Source organism: Dreissena polymorpha, chromosome 9 (assembly GCF_020536995.1).
Source record: "Dreissena polymorpha isolate Duluth1 chromosome 9, UMN_Dpol_1.0, whole genome shotgun sequence".
NCBI classification, from domain to species: domain Eukaryota; kingdom Metazoa; phylum Mollusca; class Bivalvia; order Myida; family Dreissenidae; genus Dreissena; species Dreissena polymorpha.
The window spans coordinates 10,640,728-10,655,629 of NC_068363.1; the positions used below are offsets into that span (position 1 = coordinate 10,640,728).

General features: G+C 37.4%; 1 protein-coding gene and 1 long non-coding RNA gene across 4 annotated transcripts in view; both read left to right on the forward strand.

Moving 5' to 3' along the window:
- LOC127844929 (uncharacterized) overlaps nt 1-14,902 on the forward strand; it is a 150,302-nt gene that overhangs the window by 68,394 nt on the left and 67,006 nt on the right. For 2 of the 3 annotated variants that reach the window (XM_052375492.1, XM_052375491.1), the window contains 4 exons: nt 9,357-9,463; nt 9,774-9,910; nt 10,430-11,837; nt 13,121-13,233. In XM_052375492.1, coding sequence (XP_052231452.1) covers nt 9,364-9,463; nt 9,774-9,910; nt 10,430-11,837; nt 13,121-13,233 — 1,758 coding nt within the window. In that variant the 5' untranslated portion in view covers nt 9,357-9,363. Of the gene's footprint in view, nt 1-9,166; nt 9,214-9,356; nt 9,464-9,773; nt 9,911-10,429; nt 11,838-13,120; nt 13,234-14,902 lie in introns of those variants that run through there. The other variant, XM_052375490.1, reaches the window with a different exon arrangement.
- LOC127844935 (uncharacterized) overlaps nt 1-14,902 on the forward strand; it is a 168,157-nt gene that overhangs the window by 63,600 nt on the left and 89,655 nt on the right. The window lies entirely within an intron of this gene.

Consider the following 14,902-nt stretch of genomic DNA (forward strand, 5'->3'; position numbering starts at 1 on the left):
TCATGAAACTTAATAGGTACATTGATCATGACTCACAGATGACCCCTATTGATTTTCAGGTCACTAGGTCAAAGGTCAAGGTCACAGTGCCAAAAAAACGTATTCACATAATGGCTGCCACTACAACTGACGGCCCATATGGGGGGCATGCATGTTTTACAAACAGCCCTTTTTAACCCTTTGCATGCTGGGAAATTTGTTGTCTGCTAAAATGTTTTCTGCTGAATTTCTAAAATTAGCATTATCTTTGATTTTTTTTCAAAAAATACTATCAGAATAGCAAATCTGTTCAGGTTTTATGCTGTTTGCTGCTCATCAGTATCTAAGGGTTGAAAAATGAAGCCTGAATAAATTTACTAAGAAAGGTCTTAAATTACATGTAACTTTCTCAGGGTCTACTTTTAAATGCGTAAAAATACGTATCTAAGTAGTAAAGTGTTAAATAACTTAGTTAAAGTGGGCAGCGTGATGGGACATGGTGAAACTGGCCACTAGTTCTAAGATCAAGGTCACAAATCAAGGTCAAGAAATAGCATTGGGCAAAGTAGGGATTTCACAAATTAATTTGCAATTGTAACAACCCTTATGCCTCGGTCACACTGTCACGAATCAGAGTTACGATTGAGCTACAATTCAATTGGCTACGAATGACTACGAAATTGTAAAATTCGTAGGCCGCTACGATTTCAGTACGAAGCACAACGAATCTACTATCAAAATGTTGGAAAACATACAAGGAAAGGTACGAACTGCTACTGATCGACGCGATTAAGTACGGAGCGCCACAAATCGGTTCGATCAAACTACAAATCCTCTACAGTCTGGTACGATTAAGTACAATGCTACACGAATCAGTACGATCTAACTACGGACCGCTATAGTCTAGTACGGGTAAGTACAAACTAGAACGGTCCGCTTCCAAGCAGTGGGAATTGCGACAGACTGGTACTGACAGGTAGGAACAAACTACGATTGAATATTGCGCACACAGCCTCTTGTATTGTCATACACAGAATGCCTGCCAAAAAGAGAACATGCAACCGGCAGCAACAGCGCGTAACAGAAATAATGGAATCAGCTGTGTCTGGGGAAGAGTCTACCTCCTCCATCCAAAACCAAGAGCCTGGTCGTCTTAAAAACCAGTCTCTTATCCACCTTTTTCTTCTCTGACCTGATAAAGTTTGTAATTATTGATGTACACATATAGATTATGCTTAGGAAAGTATGAATACTTATGTATTTTGTTATGTCAGCTATAAATTTAACAATTATTAAATCACGTAAAAGTAAGAGTAAGATTCAAAAGGCATATGAGGCAGACACTTATCTGCAAATAATAATATTATTAAATTGTATTACTTGTATGTTCAAATTTTAATATTTTAAAAATACATAACCTTTAGCACAAATCTATACTAGTTATACAATATTGAATTATTATTATACCCCCACAAATGATGTTTAGGGGGTATATAGGAGTGAACTTGTCTGTCGTTCGGTCAGTCGATTGGTCGGTCTGTGTGTCTGTCGGTCCGTATTTAGTGTCCGCTCTCTAATTCAAGTAGTTTTCATCCGATCTTCACCAAACTTGGTCTGAAGTTGTATCTACATGATGTCTAGGCCAAGTTCGAACATGGGCCTTGCCAGGTCAAAAACTAGGTCATGGGGTCACTTAGTATGTTTTAAACATTCAGCATGTTGTCCGCTCTAAAATTCAAGTAGTTTTCATCCGATCTTCACCAAACTTGGTCAGAAGTTGTATCTAGATAATGTCTAGGCCAAGTTCCAACATGATCCTTGCCGGGTCAAAAACTAGGTCATGGGGTCACTTAGTGCGTTTTAAACATTCAGCATGTTGTCCGCTCTCTAATTCAAGCAGTTTTCATTCGATCTTAACTAAACTTGGTCAGAATTTGTATCTACATGATGTCTAGGCCAAGTTCGAACATGGGCTTTGCCGGGTCAAAAACTAGGTCATGGGGTCCATTAGTGTGTTTTAAACATTCAGCATGTTGTCTGCTCTCTAATTCAAGTAGTTTTCATCCGATCTTCACCAAACTTGGCCAGAAGTTGTATCCAGATTATGTCTAGGCCAAGCTCAAACATGATCCTTGCCGGGTCAAAAACTAGTTCACGGGGTCACTTAGTGCGATTTAAACATTCAGCATGTTGTCCGCTCTCTAATTTCAAGTAGTTTTCATCCAATCTTAACTAAACTTGGTCAGAAGTTGTATCTACATGATGTCTAGGCCAAGTTCAAACATGGGCTTTGCCTGGTCAAAAACTAGGTCACTTAGTGCGTTTTAAACATTCAGCATGTTGTCCGCTCTCTTATTCAAGTAGTTTTCATCCGATCTTCACCAAACTTGGTCAGAAGTTGTATCTAGATGATCTTAAGGCCAAGTTTAAACATGGGCCTTGCCGGGTCAAAACTAGGTCACAGGGTCACTTAGTGCGTTTTTTAAAATTCAGCATGGTGTACTCTCTCTTTTTCAAGCAGTTTTCATCTGATCTTCACCAAACTTGGTCAGAAGTTGTATCTAGATGATCTGAAGGCCAAGTTCGAACATGGGCCATGCCAGATCAAAAACTAGGTCACAGGGTCACTTAGTACGTTTTACACATTGAGCATGGTGTCCGCTCTCTATTTCAAGTAGTTTAAATCCGATCTTCACCATACTTGTTCAGAAGTTGTAACTAGATGATGCGTAGGTCAAGTTCGAACATGGGCAATGCCGGGTTAAAAACTAGGTCACGGGGTCAGTTAGTGTGTTTTAAACCTCACCATGTTGTCTGCTCTCTAATTCAAATAGTTGTTATCCAATCTTCACCAAAATTGGTCAGAAGTTGTACATGTGTATCTTGATAATGTCTAGGGCAAGTTTGAATATGGGTCATGCCGGGTCAAAAACAAGGGGGCACTTAGTGCGTTTTAAACCTCACCATGTTGTCCGCTCTCTAATTCAAGAAGTTTTCATCCAATCTTCACCAAACTTGGTCAGAAGTTGTATCTAGATGATGTCTAAGTCAAGTTTGAATATGGGTTATGCCCGGTCAAAAACTAGGTCATGGGGTATCTTAGTGCGTTATAAACCTCACCATGTTTTCCGCTCTCTAATTCAAGTAGTTTTCATCAAATCCTCACCAAACTTGGTCACAAGTTTTATCTAAATGATCTCTAGGACAAGTTTGAATATGGGCCATTCCGGGCTTAAAACTAGGTCATGGGGTCACTTAGTGCGTTTTTTAACATTCAGCATGGTGTACGCTCTCTAATTCAAGTAGTTTACATCCAATCTTCACCAAACTTGGTCAGAAGTTTTATGGAGATGATCTTACGGCCAAGTTAGAACATGGGCCTTTCTGGGTCGAAAACTAGGTCAAGGGGTCACTAAGTGCATTTTAAAAATTGAGCATGGTGTCTGCTGTTTTTTGTGAATGACATGCAAAATATTATGTGTCAATGCGGCATGTGGGGGTATTCGTCACGTCTGTGACAAAGCTCTAGTTACCTCTGTGCATATCGTCAAGCAGCTTGACTACGGCCTGTGCATTTTGTGCCATATCAATATCCAAGTGTAACAAATTTATCGCAAACCCAATTTGCTGGCGGTTCATGATTGTTAATTCATCAAATGCAAGTATGGTTGCTTTATAATTTCAATGATGTATTTCAGTAGCAATTTATTGTAGTGGACCGTACATGTCCGTACTGTTTCGTGCTGAAATGTAGTACATTGTACAAGATCGTGCAAATTCCTGCCTATCCGTAGTACAACGTACAAAAAACATGGCTTTTCGCAGTATATCCATGGAATAATCGTAGCTAATACGTAGCGTAAAGGTACCGCTTCGTAGTTCTTCGTTTCAATCGGTATAAGTCCTTGAAAATCTTTGGGCCTACTAAAGGGTACGAACGACTACGGTGTCGTTACAAACTAGTACGAATCAGTACGGTTTAGTACGGACTGCTACGGATACGCTACGGTTGATAAATTCTTTGCACTTTTTTTAACATGTTCAAAATTTGTCAAGAGTCGCTACGGACATCCAATAACTACTAAGACTGATCACGGATCAAGTACGGAGAGCGAAGGTCCAGTAAGGATAGCTACGAACTGTGCGGAAAAGTATTCGTAACTCATTCGTAGCCCTGATTCGTGACAGTGTGACCGAGGCATTACACTGAGTGGTGCTTACAATTGCCAAGTCCTGGTCAAAGCTCAATGTCACATGTCAAGGTCAAATGTAAAATAAGAGAAATCAATTGAGATATTTTTCTATTTGTACCTCCTATTTGTTTTATTGATGGATGTATCTTTGTGACTCTTAGGCGCTCTTGTTGACATGTAATGTATGTTTTTTTAACAAAAAAAAAAAGATTTATTCACTGTGATTTAAAATATTGTTGACAGTAAATTCCTCTCAAATGTCAATATTAAGTGAAATGTTGTTGACTCAACGTTCAGGGTACATAATGTGCATAATTAGCATACAGCTTAGACCATGTGATTGTTATGTGAAATATTGATGGCTAAGCATAAAACTTACATAATATGAATAGATTATTTAATTTTAAATTAAAAGGGATTTAACCAACCAGTAAAACTGGCTATCTTTGCTGGTGATTTAACAAACTTTTAGCGCGATTCTTTGAACCAGTCAAATAATGAACCTTGTTTGATGACCTAGGCGACACATCAAGTTTTTGAGTGGTTGAATTGAATTATACTGGTTTCAATCCTTGTGACGTTTGTAAATTGAAAGCCAGGAACCACACAACCATTGCCTGTTCCGTGTCAAGATTTGATGCAAAAGTCTGCAGTGAAAGCCGCTGTTTCAACGATCGCGAAAACGTGGATTACTTAATCTCGTTACACAGTTTTTAAGTGGGATCACAAAATTACAGCTCCCTGAATAAGAAAATGTGTAGCGTTTTGAATCGAGATTGAAAGCAAATATTATTAAAGTGAAATAAAAAACTTATGCTTATCACTTTCTTACTGATATGGCTGGAAATGGAGGGTCAGCTAAAAATTAAACAAAATTAATAAAGGATATAAAACTGCAGAAATGCCTGTTTCAGCATGGTCGTCGCCATCTTGATCGTCTCGTGATCACCCTCCTCTGAGAGTACAAGTGTTTTATATTGCTGTTAAAAATTACTAGTAATGTATAAACAAACTGACAAAGCTTTTTTTCACTTTAAACTGAAAGTTTTGCCATATGTTTTCATAGAATGGGTTTAAATTAAGTTGTTATTTATAGTATTTAGCATTGTTAAACACTGTGATCGTCATAATAACAAATATAAACTCTATAAACTCTATTTTCTATTGTTTGGTTAAAGAAAAAAAAAGGTCAGAATGTAAAATCTGGTGAGGTCAAGTAAATGTTTAAAGTTATCAGACCCCATGTCCGGTCAGATTTTTTGTCTTTCCCATAGGTTGTTATTTGATATTTTGTTGATTATTTCTGTCTCTCACATAATATGCATGTTATGTGAAATATTGTTGACTTTACCGTTAACTCGCGTTAAACTGTTTATAGGCAAATTTGTTACGTTCCTAATATGGATTCTTGTTGGTGTGAGTTTTACATCTGCTTTGTCTTTCTTATTGTCACATTACTTGTGCGCACTCACTGTGAACTTACTGACAATCATCAACATGCCATTAACTACAAGCCTCACACATGTTCTTGCCTCCACTGTCCCTTGATTTTACATGGCCTATTGTTTCCTTAATAAGTGTATCAATGGTGTAACAAGGTGACTTTTCTCTTCCTTTGAAAGATTTACAGTTTTCAACTGTGAGGAAGAATTGTCTGTAAATTAACTGTTCATTGTTTCTTTGGCAGTTTTGCTGGGAAATGCATCTGTTATTTTGTAATGTGTCTGTGGTTACCAGTGTATGTTTACCATGAAGACATGACTGTGCAGATTTTTTATGAAGCCAATTTACTGTTGATAATTTCAGATAACCAATGTGAACATTTGAAAAAGTTCTGACTATGTGAAACAAAATTCTATTGTATTTCTACAATGTGTTTGTATTATAGACGAATTTTATGCCCTCGAAGTAAGGCATACAGTTTGCACACTGTTCATCAGTATGTCCGCACTTTTTGGTGTCAGCTCTCTAACCATTTTTCATCTAAAAGGTCTTCTGGAAATGTTTGTATGCCCTCTAAATCAACTAGTTTTCTTCTGATTTGTCACCATACTTCTGAAAATATAAACCATCGTAATACAGCCTGACATGTGTGACCTTCCTCTCTACCTCAAAGGTCAAGGTCACTCTTAGAGGTCAAGTTAAATATAGAATTTGACCAAAAACATATTTTCAGGACTGTAAGTTTGTCATTTACAAAATTTGTCATTAACTTTGTAAAGGAACAACTAGTTGCCATCTGACTGACATCTGCTTTAGAAATACTTTTGTGAATTAATTCACAAGAACTTCATACATTAACTTTGTGTTTATGAGATTATATTTTTTCTCATCAACACTGTTATTTTACTGGCATTTCGCGCACTTACAAATGCTGTCACTGATAACTCTTTGCAGTTTCTATAATCTCTGATATCAATATTTTGTTGCAAGTTTAGTCTATGGGCAGATCTAGATCATGTATTGGAAAGGGGACTGTTTAACTCTTTCAGTGCTGGAACCAAATTTTGACGGCCTTTGCAAACAGTTTGGATCCAGATGAGAAGCCACAGAACGTGGCGTCTCATCAGGATCCAAACTGTTTGCTATTCTGATAGTATTCTTTGAAAACAAAATCAAAGAAAATGCTAATTTTAGAAATTCAGCAGGCGCCATTTTAGCAGATGACAAATTTCCCAGGATGCAAAGGGTTAAATGGGGTACAATTTATATATAAACGTATTGATCTCTGCATATTTTTTTCTTTTTTGCATGTACAGAAAGACCAAGGAATGCTATCTTGCAAGAAAAGCAAGCACATTCATTAAATCATTTGTACAAAATGAGATCTTAGGAATCAGTTTAAGAGTTCTTCAACTGATAGACACAATAACACTTTGAGGTCAGAATATAATAACATACAAAAAGTATACTTCATTTACAAAAGGGGTTTGTTGCAGAAATTTCATAGGAAATCAAATCTTACGGCAGCTAGAACAAATTATATTTTACAATGTTACTAATGTTATTGTTAACACAATATTTTTACCTTTTTATGCACCCGGTAGGGTGGCATATAACAGTTGAACTGTCCGTCAGTCCGTCTGTAAGTCTGTGCGTCAGTCCGAAAACTTTAACATTGGCCATAACTTTTGCAATATTGAAGACAGCAACTTGATATTTGGCAGGCATTTGTATCTCACAGAGCTGCATATTTTGAGTGGTGAAAGGTCAAGATAATCCGTCAAGGTCAAAGGTCAAATATATGGCTTCAAAGTGGCGCAATAGGGTGCATTGTGTTTCTGACAAACACATCTGTTGTTCTGATATAATATGAACTTTCACATGACATCTGGAATTAATGTCTCTTCTCCAAACAATTTTTTTCAACTGTAAAAGAAAGAAAGGAGATCTAGATTCTTCATTAAATGATTATACATGTTCGTTAACCAACATAAACAGAAACTGATAAACATTACATTTCCTTATAAATACCTCCTCTGTCATAAAATCCTTACCATATGGCTTTCTGACATGATGCTGGGGATGCACTGACAACAAAATGGTAACACATTGATTTTGAATGACAGTCCTGATAATGGGCTGGAAACAATATGGACCTCGCTGTGTAAAAAGGGGTTTTAATGCATTTGCGTAAAATGTCGTCCTGGATTAGCCTGTGCAGTTCGCACAGGCTAATTAAAGACAACACTTTTCGGCTTTTATCTAATTTTAATGCTCCCTGAATTTTTTTTGGGGAGCATATAGTTGCCAGTTTGAAGTTCAGTTCTTCCGTGCTTCTTCACTTCCGTTCTTCCTTCACACTTTTGTTACAGTTTCTCATAGCTCCTTCAATATTTGTTCGATCTCTTACATATTTGGCATGTAAGTACCTTGCACGGACCTCTACCTTTTGATGAGGTCTTTGGGGTCAAGGTCACCAAGGCTAATAATAGATTTTTCCATCACAATTTTGTTACAGTTTCTCAAAGCACCCTCAATATTTTTCCGATTTCTTATATATTTGGCATGTAGGTACCTTTCATGGAACTCTCCCTTTTGATGAGGTTTGAGGTCACTGGGGTCAAGGTCACCAAGGCTTATAATAGATTTTTCCGTCACAATTTTTTTACAGTTTGTCATAGCGCCTTCAATATTTTACCGATCTCTTACATATTTTGCATGTAGGTACCTTGCATGGACCTCTACCTTTTGATGAGGTTTGAGGTCAAGGTCAAGATCACCGAGGCTAATTATAGATTTTGTTAGGTGGTTATTAACACATTGATTGACAAAGCGCATCATCAGAGAGCATCCATCAGTTTCACTGATATTCTTGTTTGTTTAAAGGAAGACTTGAAGAAAATCCAGTGTAGGCAGAATGTTTCGTCCCTGATTAGCCTGTGCAGTCAATGAAATGTTTGCTTCCGCTGTGACATCAATTTTGGTGTGCTTTTAATCAAGTGCTCCTAATCGATTGACAGCCATATGCGACCTGAGGCAAGTTCATGCCAAACAAAACAAAAACAGAAATGTATAAGAAAATATAGAAATAAAAACTCGCTGCTTCGAGAACCTGAGAGTTCGAGTGGACTGGAAATTCGAGCCAAGTGAGCTCAATCCATTGGTTTTTGACTCTAATATTTTAAAACTACATTGTTTCTTACTATACACATCAGACCGATCTATACAAAAAGTTTAGTGTAAAGTGAGAAAATGTGTGTTATTATTTAATCCCAAGCGCTGATAGTAGAAACTAAAATTGTATGGTGTTCATATCATGTTCATCTTAATGAGAATAACCCCATGTTTTAGCATCATTTACTATCTTGTGCTTGCACTTAGTAAACTTCCTTATCTGATTGAAGTATTGATTTGCATGTTGTGCAGGAAATTAACTATTACAGTGTTATTTAAAAGAGTCAAGTAAACTGGAACTAAGTAGCTGTAAAGATATGTTTAAGATGAAATGATTTTTTGAGATTTTATTACTGTATACAGCATGGGGGCTTTAAAATACTTATATAAACATGTTGTATTCTATACTTGCTATTAAATCTAGGTCTGTAAGGTGTATGTGCTGATATTATGTATATTATATTGATCATTGAACTTTTTATAACAGGATTTGTAATGGATTGTATGACGTCTTTTCAAAACATATTACAATGACAGTAGTTTTCACAATTTTTCTCCTTGTTTCAGACTTAGGATGGCAGTGAAGAGTGATCAAGGGCAGCAACTCTTGGTGCTTGTGGTGTCTGCATTCTTATTGGCCATCACTGGGCAACAGTTTGCAGCAGACCAGAACTGTAAGCCTTTGACCAGTGATTGATTACAACTCTGTTCAGTATTTTTTATTATTTTATGAATAATTTTTGCATGAACAGCCTAATATAAGAACAATTCAATCACATATTGAAGATATTTTAGTTGATGATATCAATTTATATTTACTCTTTCTTTGAACTTTTAAAGAATACTAGCTGGTTGTTTAGGCTTACTTTGGTCAAGAAAGCTAGTAGATTTTCCTGCCTTTTGGGTCTTGAAACGCCTGGATATGTGCTAAATATTGCATGTTGTGAAAAATACTATGAATGTATATACTAATTAATTTTTCAGTTGCAAATCCTGGAATCAACAAACATCAAGCTGATGCTCCGCCTCCAGACTTGCTGCCAGTGCAGTCCCAGAATGCACCAGTACTTCTTGGTAATAGTAACCAGGGAGGCCAGCAGGGCATGCTGGCAGGAAATCAGGTAGTTTATTCATTGCTGTTTCTTGATATTGTGTTTATACATGGATCTGTCGTACAGCTAAAAATGGTAAGTCCTCTTGATAGACATGTGGCGAAGTGAGTTTTTATGTGTGCCAGAAGAAAAACATTTTATTTATCTTCAAATCACTCTGTGATACTGTTAAAACTGTCACATGCATATTAATTGCGTATTTTGATTTGCCCATTAAGAATTTGAAAACTATTTTATTCTTAGATTGTTTTGTTTGTAAAATCAGTGCATAGTGTTTCAGTACAAGAACAACATACTTAAAATACTTTTAAGATCTTGGTCATTTTTATGAAGCATTTGAGAAAGTCAGCCAACTCATGCAGTCCTTTTGCATAATATTGTTTTTAACATGTCTATGAAATTATTACTTGAATAAAGTAACTTACCTCTGCCAGATCTTTACCTGGTGACACTAGAAAAACTTAAAACTCTCATTAAATCTAACAATATAGGGAATTGTTTGTTATTTATCTGTTGTTTGTTTTTTAGCCTGAAGGTTTGCAACCATCACAGAGAATAGGAAACAAAGTCTACACAGCCCAGGAGCTGCAAATGCTGGAACAGGAGCTTGCTAAATCAAATTTAAAACAAATTGAAAATCACCAAAACCCTGTTTTTCAAAGTAATAACCAGAACATTGGAGTAAATAACCAGAGTTTTGGAGTTAATAATCAAAATATTGGTATAAATAATCAGACTATTGATGTAAATAATCAGCATATTGGAGTTAATGCAGGCAATGTGCTTCCTGATAAGATTGCAAATGACAACAGTGTAAATGATGTACATGTACGACCATCATATTATAGAAACCTTACTCAGAATTTTGATGCAATAGACAGCAATAAAGTTCCAGCATATGTTGTAAATAGTAAGAGAAGGGAAGCTTTACAGCCAAGTATACTTGAGAACAAGGTTGTGATGCCTACTGGAAGAAGTGAAAATGGTTCTATGGTAATTGAAAATATACATGAAAATAATGAGCATGTGCAAGTGAATAATGTAGTTAATGATATCAAAGAGGAAATTGCAAATGTTGACAGTGATAAACGTGGTAATGCAATGCCAGCGGCTGATCCTGCAGCAGGTGTTTATAATGATCAATCAAAGCTTAACGACCAAAGAGTGTTTAAAGACCGTGTGGAGATGGTCCCTTCAAATAGAGCTCCAGAGCCAAGAGAGCCTGGCAATTTAGGCAACAGTATTGTACAAGGGGCTTTTGATGTTGCACAACAGGCTAGTGTGTATAATGATGCAGCAAGAGCAACAGCGAATAACATACCAGCCAATGTACATATTATAGGCAGAGAAAAGGATCCAGTTAGGAATGAAATTCCAGAGGCAAACAGGATTCCTAGTAATCTGCTTCCATCAGGAAATGTGAACAGATTTCAAGGAAATGTGAACGGTATCAATGCTGGTCCTGTATTTAACCAGCGCAATGGGATAAAACAGGAGGATGAAGAAAAGCCAGGCAGCATGAAGGTTATATGGGACTGGAGTGACTTTGCCACAAATTTCGAACAGTACATTCAACCGGAACAGAAAATTCGCCGGGCCCCACATGCAACCACTGGTGAACCGTGGCCCATGCCGCAGTACTACGTAGCAAAGAAGGACAAAGTGTACGTCGTAGACAAGACGTTCAAGTTTGAGATAACGAAAAACAAGTGTGACATCATAGAGAAGGCTTTAGATCGCTATAAGCCATATATAGTGGAGGATGCAGTGGAAGATATGTATGATAATTTCCAGCATGCGCAAAGCACCCAGTTTGAGGACCCGTCCCTCAAGTATGAAAATCCGCCCTATGCAGATGCACCAGTAATATCCAAGGTGCTTGTAAAGATCCTGAAACCATGTGTTAAGTATCCTCATGCAAAGATGGATGAATCATGTAAGTATTCTTATATAAAAAAAGAGTACAACATGATTTTTAGCTCGGCTGTTTTCGGAGAAAACCCGAGGTGTTGTCATAGCCAGCTCGTCTTCCGGCGTCGTGCTAAAACCTTTACATTTTGTTAACCTTTTGAACATTGGCTCTAAAATCAAAGTGCTTCCACCTACAACTTTGAAACTTCATATGTAGATGCACCTTGATGAGTTCTACACGCCACACCCATTTTGGGGTCACTAGGTCAAAGGTCAAGGTCACTGTGACCTCTTAAAATAATAAATAAATTCTGACAAGCTTTCATTTATTTAAAACTGCACCGCAGCCGAGCGTTGGCACTCGTTATGTGGTGCTCTTGTATTTTGATGTTGCAATCTTGGACTGTTGACTTAACTATGCACAACTGGCTCCCATCTCATAGTTTACTGTGGCATTGTGGGTATGGCTGGATTTACCCAAGAAGTGGACTTGAAAGTGTCTTGTCAAGGATTAGGTTTACCATACAATCAACCTTAATATGTTACAACTTTTTTTTCCTTAAAACTTACATTATGCTTAGTAATTCTAAAGATTATTAGATACAAAAGTGTGCTCAACCAAGGATGTAAGATAGGGCCTTTATTTATTCGAAGTTAGAAATTATGTGTCAATATAAATGTACGAGACATTTATAACTCTTACAAAATGAAATGAAGCAATAAAGATGTTGCAATCAATTGATAGGTTCAGACTCAATCCAGGCTCAATTTTAATTGTTCATTTATTAATAAATAAATTGCTAAACTTCCATACATTATTTTTATTAATTGTTTTCTAATCACCAATTTCCAAATCATGACATATGCAAAGTTTTTCATGTCAGTGTAAAACTTAAAATAATTAGCATTTTTACCAAGCCAACCTGAATTTTGAAATCATACTGGAGACGAAAAAAATCGAACAATCTTGCCCAAATAAACCCAAGAAGCTGATGAGGCCTGGTTAGAAATTTACCAGTCCAGGACTTGCGGGCCTGCGCTTTGTTTGATTACTTTTCTAAGTGGCCTAGGTCTCCGTGGTGTAGTGGATATGGTGTCCGCCTAGTGATCCTGAGGTTATGGGTTCGATCCCCAATGTGGGAGCATTCTTTAGATCTCACCCATAGACACCAAGTACTGGTTCTAGTCTCAGGAAACGGACTCGAGAGCGTTTCAAATAAGCCCAAGGCTTTCCATGCAATCAAACTAAAATAAATAAGTTTAATCTAAACTAAACTAAGTGGCCTTTCGGGCCTGTCATGTTTTCAGATGACCTGTTTGTGAAGCAGACTGGAATTCAGGTGTGGGCCAACGAAGTGTGGGGCGCTCTCCGTGGCCTGGAAACTCTCAGCCAGATCATATTCAAGGGCTCCAACCAACTGGTGGGTACATCTTATGAATTCACAGCAGGGCCCATATTGCCCACTGGTGGGTACATCTTATGAATTCACAGCAGGGCCCATATTGCCCAACAAGTTTTAGACTTAAGTCTAAAAATTAAGAAACATATTCATAAAACTGTTATATTCTAAATATTGTCATACATTTCAATTATGACATGGAATTTAAGACCTCTAAATACACAGTTAATCATTTACTTCAAGTTTTTTATCAGGATTTAAGCAACATTTGCGGCCTGAATATATTGATATGCTGGACATGTATGTTTTGGTTCTATTGGGTCTATTCTTAATTGGTAACTCTAAGAATGGAATGGTGATTATGGGCCCAGGTGTTGGTTGCCAAAGCTTCTGCAGGACTTGGACAATTGCAAACACATTACAAATATGTATCTTGTGTAGTGAATTAACAAAATAATTATTATTTCATTCAACTAAGTAAAAAACAAGCACAAGTTTCAAACATCTTGGTTCATCATAACAAATTGTGGGATCATCCCTGGTAGTTTGGATTGTGGGATCATCCCTGGTAGTTGGGACTGTGGGATCATCCTTGGTAGTTGGGACTGTGGGATCATCCCTGGTAGTTGGGATTGCTGGATCATCCCTGGAAGTTGGGATTGTGGGATCATCCCTGGTAGTTGGTATTGTGGTATCATCCCTGGTAGTTGGGATTATGGGATCATCCCTTGTAGTTGGGATTGTGGGATCATCCCTGGTAGTTGGGATTGTGGGATCATCCCTGGTAGTTTGGGTTGTGAGATCATCCCTGGTAGTTGGGATTGTGGGATCATCCCTGGTAGTTGGGATTGTGGGATCATCCCTGGTAGTTGGGATTGTGGGATCATCCCTGGTAGTTGGGATTGTGGGATCATCCCTGGTAGTTTGGGTTGAGCGATCATACCTGGTAGTTGGGATTGTGGGATCATCCCTGGTAGTTGGGATTGTGGGATCATCCCTGGTAGTTGGGATTGTGAGATCATCCCTGGTAGTTGGGATTGTGGGCAACTTGATGGCAATGGTACAGCATGGATGAATTTACAAATAACTGTGATGAGAGTGGTGCACAGAAGAGTCAAATCCCTACTTCCAAGGCTAAGGTCACACTTTTAAGTCTCAAATTAAGTTTTATAAGTGCACTTAACGACTTGTCCGAAGCATAACTTGAAAGCAGAAATGGATTTGCAAATTGCATGGCAGAAGCGAAAAGAATTGTGAGACGGAGAGACAAGGCCTTTATGTCCAAGGTCAATGTCGCAATTTATGGTGAACACTATCCAGCAAACATAGATTTTAAAATAAACATGTTAAATATTATATTACTGGTAAGACATCAAAAACTCAAGGTCACAACTAAGCTGTAAGGAATCGGTTATGAGCACTCTATTAGTAGTAATACTTGGTAATATAAGTTTGTTTCTGTAAATTGCCATCAAAGTTAACACAAATGCATTTCCTGAAAAAGTGGTGGCTGAAGCCTTACATATTTCCCTGGGCTGCAAGATTAATTTGTGTGTCCATGCAGATGCTTTAAATGTCTGGACATTCAGACTGGTTGGTAGAATTTCACAGACCTTTAACAAACTATATCTTGATGTATTGCTGTCAAACAGGATGAGAATTGTGTTTGATACATTTATAATGTAATTGG